At 35.3% G+C, this 17,553-nt stretch overlaps 1 protein-coding gene across 1 annotated transcript in view; it reads left to right on the top strand.

Moving 5' to 3' along the window:
- The window catches only part of POF1B (POF1B actin binding protein), a gene marked incomplete at both ends in the record, with an annotated part of 70,663 nt that overhangs the window by 41,036 nt on the left and 12,074 nt on the right, over positions 1-17,553 (top strand). The window contains 4 exons of the mRNA XM_081115459.1: positions 2,372-2,502; positions 6,445-6,472; positions 7,931-8,005; positions 17,106-17,198. Of these exons, the coding sequence (XP_080971585.1) occupies positions 2,372-2,502; positions 6,445-6,472; positions 7,931-8,005; positions 17,106-17,198 (327 nt within the window). The remainder of the gene's footprint in view (positions 1-2,371; positions 2,503-6,444; positions 6,473-7,930; positions 8,006-17,105; positions 17,199-17,553) is intronic.

Genomic DNA, 17,553 nt, shown 5'->3' on the forward strand with positions numbered 1-17,553 from the left:
TTCCACAAGCCCCTTCCTTTTGGCAACCACCAAACAAAATTGCAACAGACACATAAACATAGAGAGCAGACTCATGTTTGGTGACTATATAGATGGTCCATAAGGGAGAAATGGATGAATGAAATATAAAATCAGAAGTATTCATGATTACTCTGAATACAGATTTGCTTAATTAGACCTTTGTTTCCGGTGGGGGCCTGTTGCTAAGAATCTGTCTGCCAAGATCTAGAAATCTAGGTAGAACCCAAATATCAGTTTCCAACTCTACAAGGAGTTCAGGATAATTGCAATAATTACTGGTCCAAACTTAGGGAAATGGGTAAAAGGGATTACTATGATATTGTTGAGGTAGTGTTGACTATGCTCTTTTATGCATTTTTTCTTTATCTTTTCTTTTATTCTTAATCATTCCTAGTTAGCTGCTTTAAGAGAGAAACCTGCAAAAAAAAAGAAAAGAGAGAGAGAGAGAGAGAGAGAGAGAGAGAGAGAGAGAGAGAGAGAGAGATTTTTTTTCCAGAATCAGCTAGTATCTGGGGTCACTTCTAACCAGGTAGATGACTTCTTTCAATTTAACAAGTACTTAATAAGCAGCTATAGGGTGTTCAATAAGTATTGTGCTAGATACTATGGGATATACCAAAAATATGATTCATTCTTTTACTCTTAAGTTTGCTTATTTTTTTTAGGTAGGGAGAGGGTGCTGGGAGAATAAGATTTACATGTGTAAAATAATATGAAAAAATTTGAGATAATTGAGCACAAAGAGCTAAATTGAATTACCTTGTTAGCTAGAATAGTTTCAGTTTTCATGGTGGTAGTAGATCTTGAGATGGGTTTCAAAGGATGGGTAAGATTTGGATATGCAGCAATTGTTGAAGAATATTCAAAGTAGCAAAAATGTGAGTAAAGCCTAGAGGCCAGAATAATGTGATGTATGCCCTGGAAAGTGTAATCTACTATTGCTGGAACAGAGAACATTTTGAGAAATATAATGGTCATTATTATGGTCATGTAAGCATTTAAAGGTTTTATATTGGATACATACAACTTATTAAGTCTATGGCATTTTAATATACTGTGTAATGAAGCCTACTCTGTTTAGGAAACAATCCTTCTCTAAGAAAGCAACTTGAAAGGGTACATGGACAAGATAACATTGTAATGTATTCATTCAGACTTTTAAAAATGTGAAAAATATATATCGTAATAAAAACATGGTCACACTATACTGTATATTGAGTATGGCTTTCCCTCATTTATCTATTTTATAAATGGATTATAATATCACAGACATAATTGTGAAAGCTCATCTTTGTTTATTTTGCAATTCTTCCATTTGCCTCAGCATGCGTGATTTTTTAGGGTCTGCATCCAGAAGATGGGTTGGAAAGGAAATATCATTGGTCAAATTTGAAATATATTTATTATACATATACTTAGGAATATGTGTGTTTATAGGGCACCTTTGGTCCCACATGCAATATCAAAGATGGTCTGAAATGCAGCTTAAGTTATTAACATCCAAGTAGTGTTGTTTTGGAGATCAGAGGCAAGGTAGATAAAAAAGTAGAAAAGATTGGGACCAAACAACATGAAGTTATTAGAATAGATCTTATTTAGGATATTACTCAGAGTATTTTTTGTTTAGGATTTGAAAAGTCTCCTGGGTCTAAGAATTTTCTACATTTGGCCCTATGCCACTCTTTCCAATGTCAAATTGATTGGATATTCAATCCAAATAATAAATGCCGGGGAGAGGCCAATGGGGAAAAAAGGGAGACATATGTACTACTATTTGTAATAGCTTAAACTTTAAATTTTTAAAATATAAAAAAGATTTTAAAAAGAAATACATAGAAACACATTACATTAAGGTTTATTTAATCTAACTTTAAGATATACTAATAAATCAAACTTTCACTGAGAAGATGCAATTCCAAATGAAATTAATTCTTCTATAGTCAGTATAATTCAAGTAATTCACATTTTCTTTTCCAAAATGGGACAGATGGGTAAGCCATGTGGTGATAATGCACAATTCAGAGATTTTCATTTACTTGTTTTACTGCTTTACTTAAGCATCTATGTTCCAGAATTTTTATATAAATTATTCAAGTTTTGCATTTATTAGATTTGTATGAAATGAAATTTAAAATGTTATCACAATGTTGCTTTACTTTAAATTCATCCCATATTGAAAAATGTATACCCCAGATGCAAAAAAAAAAAAATTGTGGCTTGATTCATGAGGTGACTTTGTAATTAGTTACTTGTATTAATCATTATTTCACATTTTTCATTTCATATCAAAACATCTGTGAATTTAGAAATACTTAATATTCTTTATAATTGAGGTTGATGTTTTCTTCAGGTGATAATTCAGGATGATGGCCCTGAAAAATTGGATCCCAAATATTTTGGAGAGTTACTTGCTGATCTAAACCGCAAAAATGCAGATCTCTATCACTGCCTGTTAGAACATTTGCAGAGAATTGGAGGAAGGTATGGTTGATATATTATTTGCTTTGATAGTGTACCTAATCAAACATTTATAATACTGTAGTATTTCTAACAGACTATATTTAGAGCTTTTTTAGGTCCACAGCAAAACTCTAGTACTTTTAATGGAGAAACAGCACAATTATATATGCAGATATAGCAAATGTTTCATTTTTAGAGTTAATGTACTTTATGAAAATCATCAAAGAGATCACACCAGCCCTTCTAGGATCAGTAAAAAAATTCTATATATATTCTTTTGTAATGTATTTTGATGGCAAATGCAGCCTCTTGGACAAGGAGCTCAAAAATACATGATAAACTATAACTTATTTTAAGATATTACATTGATGGTACAAGATACAATCCTACTGCCAGCACATGATTCCCATCTTCAAAGCTAAGCCTTCATTACTCTTTATACAAATCAACACCTTCTCTGATTACCTAAACAACTGTTTCACAGATTCAGCCATTTGTATAAGTCACTACCTTTCCCCCTTACTCTGAGTAAGTATTTATTGTCTACTCTGTACTACACTCTGTGTTTTTTAAATATTATCTAATTGACACAGTTACCCTAGAAAGTTTCAAATGAAGACTCAAAGAGAAAGTTATTGACTTAAGGTCACATACCTTCTAGGTGCTTGAGATGAATTAAAACATTTTGAGTACTCTTTAGCTATAAATTATGACTTAGCTCTTCTACAAAGTCTTCCTTAGATATTCATTTTGGTCTTGGTGCTACTCTTCTGCACATTAATAATGTCCTGTGAATGTTTGTATCAAAGTGTCAGCTTATAAAATCAAGAGCATATAGAGACATAATCTTAAGTACCCTGATTCTAGATCCATGTACTTACAAGCAGCATCAGCATCATGTGAGAGCTTGGAAACAGACCTACAGAATGAGAAACTCTGAGGGTAGGGCCCAGCAACAAGCACCCCAGAGGATTCTGATACATTCTCAAGTTTGAGAAGCATTTGACCTGTGGCAGCATTTTCAACCAGTGTGCCACAAGAATTTTCAAAACATGCAATACCTGACTACTTAGTCAGGGGCACTGATCTCTTTCCTTTATATTGTCAAATAAACACATATGTAATACCTTAATCAATAAAGAATAAAATAATAAAAAATGACAACAGCCAACACACCAGTAGCCGTCCAGTGTGAATGAATCAAAATTATACCTGTATTTTTGTCAGAATGGCAGAAAATAAAATATATATTTTTGGTGTGTCACAGAATTTTAGTAATTAGTTTATGCATGCAATGAGATTAAAAAGATTGAAAATCATTGGCCTAAGGCTACAAAAGTGGCAAAATCTGGGACTAGTACCTATACTCTGAGAGCCTTTCTCTGTGGGCAAGTCACTTGACTTTTCATTACTAGATATGTATTCCAAAATGTTTAAAATATTGCTGACAATTTTAAGAAATTATCAAAAATTTGAATCATCAAATTTCAAAGGTCACAGGATTTAGACCAATTTTATATTGTGCAAATTTTGCCTTGAAACAACTATGTTTGTATACAGTATAAGATAATATTTGTGTTTTGTATTGCCCCAAAAGAGTTCAGAGCATGTGGCCTTGACAAAGTCTCTGTTAAATAAAGATTTACAGAATTAGAGTTCAATGTATTCTAAATTTATAGTCTCATACTAAATAGAAGTAGAAGAAGTAGCTATACAAGGAAAGTTCAATTATTTCATAATAATCATCCAGGTAAATTTTAATCTGAGGTCTCTAACGAACTTTCTCTCATGTGAAGGTTTTGATAAATATACATGGATGATATAAATGTGTAATTAAAGACTTCAAAGCTTTGAATTTAATTCCTAGAGTAGCTAACAAAAAAGTTGAAAGCTAGCATCTGCAACATTAGTAAACGCTCCAGGATGGAGAGGAGTTTATATGTTTCTGTTTGTCATAAGGTTGTCAGTTTCTTTCTCTTTGTTCTTTCCCTCTTTTCTTTCTTTCTTTCTTTCTTTCTTTCTTTCTTTCTTTCTTTCTTTCTTTCTTTCTTCTTTCTTTCTTTCTTCCTTTCTTTCTTTCTTTTTCTTTCTCTTTTTTTGTTTGTTCTGTTTTTCCGTGTTACATTTCTTTCTACCTAGGAGATGAGATGGTATAAAGTGAGTGCCACTCTATTTCTCACACAATGTAATTTTAGACACCAACTGCCAGTGCTGAATAGAGATGTAATCCACAATGACCTTTCCACTTCCCTGCTCTGCTCTTTTTCCACTTTCTCCCTCCCTCCCTTTTTGTCTCCACTTCTCTTTCCAAATTACAATTCAGCAAGGAGTGTAATCCTTGGTCAAAATTTGACCCAAAATTTCAGGGTCAAAATTAAGGAAAGCTGTCTCATTAAACCATTCTGGTTACTCTTTAATATTCCAGTGCTTCTTGCTTTATTTCTTTGTATTATTTTCTTATTTGTAGAAAAAAGTAAGGGGCTAGAGACCTGTGTACTAGGTTGGCATTAGAATTGGAATTTTAATAAAGTGATGATTCCAGTTATCAGTAGGGCAAGACTACTAAAACTGCATTGTGATTCATATTTTAATTTGTTTTACTTTCCAATATATGCATGTAATTACTTTAGTAAAATATTAAATAAGTAGAAGATACTTTATTTTGTTTTGCTATGGCCTCCCCACAATTTCTATTTTGGGGGACAACACAGAAATACCACATGCATACATATATACATACATGCATATGATTGCACATATGTAGTCATGTCTTGGGAAATGGAATCTTCAGTTCTTCTCCACATTAGCTTGTATATTTTTATAAATGCATACAAGAGGTTTTGCCCAGTGAGTGACCCATTTATTTCAATTAGCAGTATATTACTCATAAGCACTTACTTAGAAGGTAAATGTAGGAAATATAGGAGCTATTGTACTAGCTTAATATCTCTAAATCACTTTTCTGTTTTACTGAGGATATGTCAATCATATATTTATGATTTTCTAAGACTGTCTGATTTTAAGATATTCCAGCTTGCTGTCAGAACATGTGTAGTGTTTTTGTTTGTTTGAGAAGTATATTCACTAAATGTATTTTGGGCCCAATTCTTCCACTAAGTGCAGAGAGAGCAAATAGGCAAAAATAAAGGCCTGTCTGTTGCCACTGACAACATTAGAACTGTATTCTTCCCAGCTTTCACCACTCCACAAAGAAGCAAGTGCCAGACTGATATAGTCACTAGCAATTCTCTTCCAGCTTTTGCCTTCCTAATACGGCTTTAAAAAGGGGTTGCGTAAAAGAGGGCAATGGGGGACATCTGTAATAGTGTCAATAAGTTTAAAAAAGGGGCCTTCCAACCCTCATTTTGATGCTGGAAATTATATTATTATACTAAAATTTTGGTCATGTTGCTTAAGGTCTGTCCCTATGCAAATATTCAAATACCCTTTAAACTTTGTCTCTGCCATTTATACTGTAGTGTATATTGAATGAATTTCTCAATCTTGTTTTGTAAGTTTGGATTTTGATAATACTTGAAATCACTGGAATCAGCATTGAAAAGGAGCAATACAAAGAGAAAGAGGATGTATAAATAGAGAACAACTATTATCATTATTTATTCACTCAGGCAGTATTTATTGCCAAGCACTGAGGACTTTGACATCCAGACTCAAACAGACTGGTGTTAATGGATGATACTAACCAATTCTGCATATTCTATCGGTTTGTTATTTGGGTATTGCTTATTTTTAACAGATTAGCTAGTTACAAGAAAATTATCTTTACATTTTTGAAGTGACATTCCAGTTATTTTAAAAATTTTTTATTTGGACTATAAATTGAATTGGTGCTTTTATGATATATTGAAAAGTGAGATAAAGTAATTAAAACATTAGCATTTATGTATGATCAGTGTACATATTTCCCTAAGGTTGTCCATCTTTTTTTTTTCATTCTTGCAGCAAACAAGACTTTGAGTCCACAGATGAGGTAAGTGTAAAAGAGAGTTAAAAATCAAACATGGAACAAGAAATAATGATCATTTTGCTTTTAATGTGATATAGCCATTTATGTCTTTGTGATGGCTGTAAAAGCAATAATCTGAAATCAGTCACACAAAAAATGTTTTATCAGCTGTCACTTTATGATTTAATTTGTCTTTGATTATCAGGATATTTAAAATTTAATTGACCACATATTCTCTGCTTTATAAAATTAAAATATACATTAACTAAATAAATAGCAAATTTAGTTTTAATATACTTTGAAACCTTGTATGTCCTGTGACAAATAGCAGCTCAAAGCATTTTTTTCAAATATTAATTCTATTATATATGCACATTTTGTTAATAATTACTTTTAATGGAATAAGTCATAAAATAGAGAAAGAATATATTTCAATGTAACAAAGCACAATGGCCTCCTTCGTGCGAATTTTTATCTTTGTTTCCAATTTATTGATATACTGGATTTATTTCATTTTTTTCAGTAAGCTCTAAATTGCCTTTAAAAATACTGACTTCAATATAGCCTCTCACTTAAAATTAGTTGAAGATTCTCAGTGTTGCTGTGGCAACATCATCTTTCAAAAATCACCACAGTTCTATGTAAATTTCCATAAACCCTTAATATTATTGTATTTCTCCAAATTTTTATTGTTTAAAATTAACATCTAAAATGTCATATCTAACACACAACAAAAATTCCCAAAGGTTTTCAAGAGATACACTGAAATAAAGTGTCTCATGGGATTTAAGAGGCCATCCTCTTATTCTGATTTTTAAATTTGTTTTATTTTTAAAACCTCACCCTAAGATATGTTTCCACTGATTTTAGAGAGAGAGGAAGGGAGAGAGAGAGAGAGAGAGAGAGAGAGAATCAAAATTGCAAATTTTTGGTGTACAGGACAATGCTCCAACCAACTGAGACCAGGGCCATCCTCTTGTTTTTCAACTGCTCTTTTGAAAAAATAAAAATGGAACATTTGGTTGTCCAAAGCTTTTCCCTACAGTGCCTAAAATTGCGGGGTTTTCCCATGGTGTGTGTAGTATAATCTATTTTAAAATATTTTTATTGATTTCAGAGAGGGAAAGAGAGATAGAAACATCAATGATGGGAGAGAATCATTGATTGGCTGCCTCCTGCAAGCCCCCTACTGGGGATCCAGCCCACAACCCGGGCATATGCCTTTGACTGCAATTGAACCCGGGAACCTTCAGTCCGCAGGCCAATGCTCTATCCACAGAGCCAAACCAGCTAGGGCTAACTTTTAAAAGTAAAAACTGATTAGGCTAGAAATGAAATTTGTAGCAACTATTACATGAAAAGTGAAATAAGTTTTTGATGTCCCTAAAAATAAGCCCAATGCACAAGTCTGTGGACTGCGGACCCTAAGATTAAAATAATAATGTGTAACTGTTCAATGGATAACATTCTCTTTTCTTATAGTCAGAAGACATTGAATCCTTGATTCCCAAAGGATTGTCAGAGTTTACAAAACAGCAAATTCGCTATATTTTGCAGGTGAGATGGTGTCAAGAGTGGGTGTGAGCACAATACTAACAAACCTTTAGGTTAGAATGGTTCCCTTAATTAAGAACAGAAATTTTCAAATAAAATCCTTTTTCACAAGAATTGATTATACTGTATTTTGATTTTAAAAGGATTACATTATAGTTTGATCAGATCACAAACACAAGTAGAATATGACGAACATACAGGAAAGAATTCAAGAAATAAAGGGTGGGGCAAACGTAGGTTTACAGTTGTGAGTATGTGAAACACAGAGTTTATTCTTATATTATTATTTATTTATTTATTAGTGTATTATTTTCCATATGAACAACTGTAAACTTACTTTTGCCCCATCCTGTTTTACTCCTCAATGTGGAATGCCCTTAGTCTCTCCTCATTGCTGTAGCAAAACCTGACTTATATCTGTCGCCCTCCTCTTCTCCTCCTCTACCCGTCTCCACCATACTTCTGCCAGTGAGAGATGGAAAAGCAAATGCCATGCTTTTCTTAAATTGTGGGAGGCTGGAGACCCCTGGAGCAGTAAATTCCAATATAATGAAGGGAGAGATAGACCAAGATAGGTGCTGTGAGAATATGACTAAAAAGAATATATGTGTTTACAAAAAAGGGTTCTGAAGACAATATCTAAATTTGATAGTTGGTCTCAAACTTTTGTTTATCTAAATTTTGGACTTGGTGTTATATTTGTAAAAATTAAATGAAATATTATTTTTAGTGGTATGCATTCTGTATAATAAAGAGAAAGTGGTATGGAGCACACATATGCTCTGCAGAACCTGAATCTTGGAGAAATTCTTAATAATATCTCTGGAGGTGGGATGCTCATCTAAAGTGCATTCATAATTTATTTCTGCAAAAAAAAAAAAAAAACCAACCCAAACTCCTTCTATGAATTTTTGCATCTAAGATTATGAGAGACATTGGTCTGTAGTTTTCATTTCCTGTATTATCTTTAGTTTTGTCGTCAGGATAATAATAAAACTAGCTTCATAAAATGAAATGAGGAGGGGTTCTTCCTTTTCTATTTTCTGGAAGATAGTCATAGACTTGGTATCAAGTCTTTTTCTATTTATTTATTTTTTATTTATTGTTGAAAGTATTACAGATGTCCATTTGTTTGTTTTTCCCATTGACCTCCTCCACCCCACACCCGCCCCTCCCAGGACTTAACCACTCTATTGTCTGTGTCCATTTATGCATATAAGTTCCCCAGTAAATCACTCCCCACCCCCAAACTCCACCTTCCTTCTGGAATTCACCAGTCTGTTCCATGCTTCTAGACTCTGGGTCTATTTTTGATCATCAGTTTATTTGGTTTATTAGATTTCATATATGAGTGAGATCTTATAACACTTATCTTTCTCTGACTGGCTTATATCACTTAACATAATACTCTCCAGGTCCATCCATGCTGTTGCAAATGGTAAGAGTTCTTTCTTTTTTGTAGCTGCATAGTATTCCAAATGTACCACAGCTTTTTTTATCCACTCTTCTGCTGATGGGCACTTAGGCTGTTTACAAATCATAGCTATTGTAAATTGCACTGCTATGAGCATAGTGGTACACATATTCTTTCTTTTTTTATTCTTTATTGATTAAAGTGTTACACATATCTTTTTCTCCCATTGACCTCTACCCAGCTATGCCCACCCCCCAGCACATGCCCTCATCTCCCTACTGTCTGTGTCCATTGGTTAAGCTTATATGGATGCATACAAATCCTTTGGTTGATCTTTTACCCCTCCCCCTCCCTTGATTTCCTTTTGAGGTTTGAGGGTCTGTTCGATGCTTCTCTGTCTCTGGATTTATTTTTGTTCATCAGTGTATGTTGTTCATTATATTCCACAAATGAGTGAGGTCATGTGATATTTATCTTTCTCTAATTGGCTTATTTCCCTTAGCATAATACTCTCTATGTCCATCCATGCTGTTGTGAATGGTAAGAGTTCCTTCTTTTTACAGCAGTGTAGTATTCCATTGTGTAGATGTACCATAGTTTTCTAATCCATTCATCTACTGATGGGCGCTTAGGCTGTTTCCAAATCTTAGCTATGGTAAATTGTGCTGCTATGAACATAGGGGTGCATATATCCTTTCTGATTGGTGTTTTGAGTTTCTTAGAATATAATATTCCTAGAATAGGGATCACTAGGTTAAATGGCAGTTCCATTTTTAACTTTTTGAGGAAACTCCATACTGTTTTCCACAGTGGCTGCAACAGTCTGCATTCCCACCAGCAGTGCAGGAGGGTTCCTTTTTCTCCACATCCTCGCCAGCACTTGTCATTTGTTGATTTGTTGATGATAGCCATTCTGATAGGTTTGGGGTGATACCTCATTGTTGTTTTAATTTGCATCTCCCAGATACTTAGTGACTTTGAGCATTTTTTTCAGATGTCTCTTGGATTTCTGTATGTCCACTTTGGAGAAGAGTCTATTTAGATCCTTTGCCTATTTTTGATTGGATTGTTTGTCTTCCTTTTTTAAAGTTGTATGAGTTCCTTATATATTTTGGAAATTAGCTCCTTATATCAGATGCTTGTATGTCTGGCAAATATGCTCTCCTATGCAGTGGCTCTCTTTTCACTTTGTTGATGGTTTCTTTTGCTGAGCAGAAGCTTTTTATTTTGATGTAGTCCCATTTGTTTATTTTCTCCTTAGTTTCCATTGCCTTAGGAGCTATATTGGTAAAGCTAGTGCTACAACATGTGTCTGCTATTTTGTTGCCTATGGCTTCTAAGATTTTTACTGTTTCATGACTTACATTTAAGTATTTTATCTATTTAGTGTTTATTCTTGTGTATGATGTTAAGTTGGTGGTCTGGTTTAATTTTTTGCATTTACCTGTCCAATTTTCCCAGCACCATTTATTGAAGAGACTGTCTTGACTCCATTGTATGCTCTTGCCTCCTTTGTCAAATATTAATTGAACATAATGATTTGGGTCAATTTCTGGGTTCTCTCTTTTTTCAAACATTTGGTAGAATCCTTCGGTGAAAATATCTGGACCCGAATATTTGTTTGGCAGGAGTTTTTAAAACTCTAAATTCAATGCCTTAATAGATATAGGTCTATTCAAATGATCTGTTTCATTTTTTTTTCTGTGAAAGAGAGGGCTAAGGCACTACTTGGCTATCGCTGCCAAGTAGCCCTGTTCACCTGCCTCCTTAGGTTTTTATTGTCATAACAGCTTGAACTAAAATTAAGCTCTAGATACAATTAGCAGGTTAAGTATCCTTGAGAAAGCACATACTTCTACAAGGTCAGGTCTTTAAAGACTAAACATATAGAGATTCTTGTTTGGAAAAGTCAAAAGTAGGGGCTGCCACCTTTGGCAAGGTCCTCTCAGAGGCCCCCATCCTTTCAGAGAATCCTCCTTACAGACATTCCAACCAAGTCCTGTGCTTCCCCACAAACTCCCTTCAACTTCATATTCATTACTAATTTATTGCTAAATCCTACTCTTTCTCTTACCATATTGCTGCTGAAGGCTTATCTCTTTACATTATTCCTCTTTTTCTCCTCGACCACCTCGAAAACCAGAAATAGTTTCTCTGATGTTAAGCTATTCAATATTCTTCCAGATAAAATATCAATCCACACATTTACAATTTCCCCATCACCATTAATATAAACTGTTGTTGGCCTTACTCATAAGTCACTTCCACTTACTGAAAATCATTTTCCATCTTTGTTCTTACCAGAACACACCTCTACTGGCCTCCTCTTTTGTTATCTCCATTCCCCCCTCAAGATCTCCACTACCTTATGAATTCAGTTTGTCTTTCATGTGTATCTGTTTCAGTCTATTCCTGCTAATCTTTTAAGTTTTAATGTGCAAAGCAAGGCAAATCTGAGAGGACTTTGGTCTCTGTGTAGCTATCCTCCTGAAATCATTGCTCCTCTACCCATTTAGGAGAGTAGCACTCATGCATTCTCGTGGTTACCAAACAGGAGGCTTGGACACCAGCGAATGTGTTCTGTCCAGTCGCCTGTGCACCCCCAGCACTTAGCACAAAGATGCCTCTTCACTGTCCTGGATGACTAGCACCTTCCATGTGCCTGATGACCTGCGGCTCTAGAGATACAAAGAGAAAGTAGAGCCTGGCCAGGGCTTTAATGAATCAGCTCACGATCCAACTTCAGGCAGCACGAAGAGAACAACTTACAATTCATTGTGAATAGTCCCATAGATACATTTGTTATTGAAGCAAGATTGAAAAAAGTATTTTCAGAACAAATATTATAGACTTGAATACTGTCTTTGCTATTTTACCATGTGTTCTTATGCACATTACTTATCTATGTTCCTATTTCCCATGTTTGTTTGTTTTTTTTATTTTTTTAATTAAATCTTTATTGTTCAGATTATTACATTTGTTCCTCTTTTTTCCCCCCATAACTCCCCTCCTCCCAGTTCCCACCCCACCCTCCGCCCTCACTCCCCACCCACTGTCCTCATCCATAGGTGCACGATTTTTGTCCAGTCTTTTCCCGCATCTCCCACACCCCTTTCCCCCCCAAGAATAGTCAGTCCATTCCCTTTCTATGTCCCTGATTCTATTATGATCACCAGATTATTTATTCACTTGATTCTTAGATTCACTTGTTGATAGATGCATGTTTGTTGTTCATAATTTGTATCTTTACCTTTTTCTTCTTCTTCCTCTTCTTAAAGGATACCTTTCAGCATTTCTTATAATACTGGTTTGGTGGTGATGAACTCCTTTAGCTTTTCCTTATCTGTGAAGCTCTTTATCTGACCTTCAGTTCTGAATGATAGCTTTGCTGGATAAAGTAATCTTGGTTGTAGGTTCTTGGTATTCATCACTTTGAATATTTCTTGCCATTCCCTTCTGGCCTGCGAAGTTTCTGTTGAGAAATCAGCTGACAGTCGTGTGGGTATTCCCTTGTAGGTAACTGAGTTTCTTTCTCTTGCTGCTTTTAAGATTCTCTCTTTGTCTTTTGCTCTTGGCATTTTAATTATGATGTGTCTTGGTGTGGTCCTCTTTGGATTCTGTTTGTTTGGGGTTCTCTGCGCTTCCTGGACCTGTAAGTCTATTTCTTTGACCAGGTAGGGAAGTTTTCTGTCATTATTTCTTCAAATAGGTTTTCAATATCTTGCTCTCTCTCATCTTCTGGCACCCCTATAATTCTGATGTTGGTACGCTTGAAGCTGTCCCAGAGGCTCCTTACACTATCTTCGTATTTTCGGATTCTTTTTTCATTTTGCTTTTCTGGTTGGGTGTTTTTTGCTTCTTCGCATTTTAAATCTTTGCCTTGATTCTTGCGCTCCTCTCGTCTGCTGTTGGGAGTCTGTATAGTATTCGTTATTTCAGTCCGTGTATGCTTAATTTCTAGTTGGTTCTTAATCATAACATCAAGGGTCTCATTAGATTTCTTGAGGATCTCACTACATTTATCGGCGGCTTCTAGACAGTTCTTAAGAGACCTTAAAAGTGTGGTTCTGAACTCAGTATCCTCCATTGACAGTTTTGTCCTGTTTCTTTGTCTCCGCATTTTTTATGCTTTCTTGGTGCACCCCCTAGTGGTCTTTGTGCGCAGTCTTGTTGTAGTTAAGCCTTGATTGTTGTCGGCAATACCGGGGGTGATTTGACCTCCAGGCTAATTGGCTATGAGAGTCAGCTTTGTCTGCAGTGGGAGAGCTTCTGTGCTGGATCTCTAGGGCGGTGCTAATCTAGCGTTTGCCTGAGGCTATCCAGCAAATGGCTCTGGGCAGGGCTTGGGCGGGGCGGGTCCCCGGGGATCTACAGGGCAGGCCAGAGCGAGCAGTTATGGCTGCTCTCAGTTCCGTCCCTAGGGGCTCTGCCTCACAGAGTCCCAGCAACCGCTGCAAACCTCGGAGAGAAAGCTGCCTTCGAGTTCCGACCGAAGCCAGACAGTCCCGCTTCTCCCGTTTGAGTCTGGGTCCCTAGAGACTTTCCCGGATCTGGAGCTCAGAGTCTGAAACTCCCTCCCGATTGAAAACAACAACCGCGCCCTCCGCCGCCAGCCCGCTCTGCGTGCACTCTGCACCTTAGTATTTCACTTCAGCACTGCGCCTCCTCTGAGTCTGGGTATGATATTCTCTTTCCTCCTAGTTGTAGAATTTCCACTCAGCCAGCCTTCCTGTGGTTCTGGATGATGTCCGTTCCGTCTTTTTGTTGTTTTTTGAAGTGGTTGTTCGAGGCAGCAATCTCCAGCATTAACCTATGCCGCCATCTTGGTTTCTCTCTCCAAATGATCTGTTTCATATTGGTTGAGTAGTATGATTGTCAAGGAAATAGTCCATTTCATCTAAATTGTCAAATTTATATTATTATAGTTGTTCACAGTATTCCCTTATTATCCTCTTGATATCTGCAGGGTCTGTATTACTATCCCTTATTTCATTGCTGATACTAGTAATTTGTGTCTTTTCCCTTTTTTCTTTGTCAGTCTTGCTAGAGGTTTATCATGCTTATTGACTTTTTTCCCAAATAACTAAGTTTTAGTTTTATTGATCTCTTCTACTATTTTCCTATTTATGCTTCAATTGATTTTTGCTCTTGTCCGTATTATTTACTTCCTTTGCTTGCTTTTGCTTTATTTTGCTCTTTTGTGTCCAATATCTTGATATAGGAAGTTAAATTATTGATTTGAGACCTTTCCTATGTTCTTTATAAAAAATATTGGGGTGACATTTGTTAATAGAATCATATAGGTGTCAGGTGTAGATTTCTATGACACAAGATCTATATACTGTACTGTGTGCCCACCACCCAAAGTCAGATCATCTTTCATCACCATATATTTGACCCCCTTAACCCCTCACCCATTTCCCTCTGGCAAGAATTTAGTGCTATATATATCCTGTCATCATGGCTTTAGCTGTGTCCCACAAATTATGACATATAATTTTATTTCCTTTCAATATATTTTATTGGGGTGACATTGATTAATAAAATTATATAGCTTTCAAGATTTTAAGTTTATCTTTCATTTTAAGAAATCTGACTGATTTATCTGGGCATGGATTTCTTTGGATTTATTGTATTTAGACTTTTCTCAGCTTCTTGAATATGTATGTTTTTGGCTTTTGCTAATTTTGGGAGGTTTTCAGTTGTTATTTCTTCAAATATGTTTTCAGCTCCACCCTTTCTTCTTTCTTTCTAGGACTTTGATGGCATGAATGTTAGATATGTTTTATACTGCCACAGGTCTCTGAGGCTTTATTCAAAGTTTTTTAATCAGTGTTCAGATTGAGTAACAATTCCTATTGTTCTACCTTCGAGTTTACTGATTCTTTGCTCTGTATTTCCCTTTATTTTTAGTCCATCCACTGAGGTTTTTATTTTTTAGTTACTGAGCTCTTCAATTCTAAAATTTCCATTCATTTATTATTTATATCTTCTACTTCTTTTCTAATTTTTTTTTATTTTATTGCTGAGACTTTCTATTTTTTATTTGTGTTAAGCTTGTCATTTCTTCTTGAAGCATTGTTATGATGTTTGTTTTCAAATTATTTTTAGACAAGTCTAACATTTCTGTTATCTTGATGTTGACATCTATTAGATATTTTTCTTATCAACTTGAGATTTTCCTGATTCTTGGCATGAGGAGTGATTGTTTAAAATTGAAACTTGGACATTTTGGTATTATATCTTTGGATCTTTTTTAAATCTTCTGTAGTAGCAGGCTTCCTCTGATATTGAAACAACAGGGGAAGTGAGGGTACTGTCTGTTACTGCCAGTTGGGGCTGGAAGTCCAAGTGCCCACTTAGTCTTTGTTGACACTGATCAGGAAATTTGCTTCTTGTTCCTCCAGAACATGGGTAAGAATTGTGGCCCTCTACTAGGCACCCACCTTTTTAGGACCTGGTATAAGTAGGAAAGAGTACCTCATCACTGTTCCCACTTGGCTTCTACTGACACGGCAAGTTGAGTGGTATCATTTCCTTACTCTCCACTAAGCATCCTCAGACATCACCCTAGCAAGGAGGTGGAGCAGTTATCTCATTACTGCTGAATAAGGTGAGAGCCTAGGTTCCTTGCATAGTCTTAATTGATGCCACAGTGCTTATGCCCAGTGGGGATGAAAGTTTCTTCTTTCCACCCTACCTTTTCTCACACTAATCTGGTGGGTGGTGTTGCACCTTTTTAAGGCCTGGTGAGGGGGAAAATGTAGGGTTTCTTCGTGGCTTTTGATGGTTTGGGTAGGAGTAGAGTTGTAGGGTTTTTTTTCTATTTAGCTAGAGTAGAGTGATTATTATTTAAAAGTTCTTCACCTTGCTAGACTGCCCGTTTCATGGTCCGTTGGCTACAGAGATCAGGCTGGTCTAGGGACTTTTGTTATTTGTACCCATTTGTGTTTCTGAGTTATTGATTTCCACAAAACCAATCTGTGATATATGAAGAAAGCAAGAAGAAAACCCAGGAACTCACTTCTGTGTCATTCTTCAGGTCCCAGTGTTCCTAACCAGACTTCTTTCTTTTCTCGTTTCAGGGTCTTTTTATACATAACAGCCAGGGCTTTAGTTATACTTAGCAGGAAAAATAGGGAAAAGTATTTCTATGTCATCTTTCCAGAAATGACAATTTCATTAAACATTTTTTTTCCTTTGAAGAAAGTAATTTCTCCTTATAAAAGGGCTTTTCTCCCACTTCTTTAAAATTGGAGATGTTTCTATACTTTAAGGTTAAACTTACCTAGTATTATTTTCTTCTCATCTTAAGACAAAATCCATGCATTTGGCAGCACACTTAAGAAGATGTATTTTATTATTTGAAGGTTGACTTGCCTAATCTTTTCTCATCTTTAAATAAAGAATAAAAGTAAATTTGAGAATTTTCTGAGAAATTTCTGTCTTGTGAAAAGGGTGATACTTCATCATGGAAAAAATAATAGACCCCATTCTAATTACATAGCTATGATTGCTTCAGGAGACTTGCTTGAATTATTTATACATGTTATTAACAATATTGCCATATCAAAAATAAAAATGTTAATAAGTTTGCTTATAAGAAAAGAAAACTAAGATCACTATCACTGATATTGCTTATTTTTAAATGCTAGTAAAAATAAATTATTAATTGTTTTCTTCCTCCAGATGAGGGGTATGTCGGATAAGTCACTCCGGCTAGTGCTGTCCACATTCAGCAACATTCGGGAGGAGCTTGGACATCTTCAAAATGACTTGACAGTAATATTTATTTTGATTTTTTTCCCCCAAAGTTTTTCTAGTTCCCACCTTCCTAACATAGAAGTCAAGGCACTCAGTCTACCTTTTAAAAATTTAGTAGAACACAACATTATACTTACCCAAATGTAGTTATTTTCCTGAAACACTTAACTGAGCCTGAGAGGAGAAAAGAATTGCCACACTAAAAAGGAAAAAAGTTGGGAATGCACTTAGTAATTAGTTTACCACTAAAGTAATTTACAGCTTAAAGCAAGGGAATAGCTTGTAAAATTAGAATAATCTGACTCATTGAATGGGAATTTCCCCATTTTCTGTAATAATAAAGCATACTATGAATTTCTTTGAATACTTGAAA

This window comes from Myotis nattereri, assembly GCF_964212035.1.
Source record: "Myotis nattereri genome assembly, chromosome: X".
NCBI lineage: Eukaryota > Metazoa > Chordata > Mammalia > Chiroptera > Vespertilionidae > Myotis > Myotis nattereri.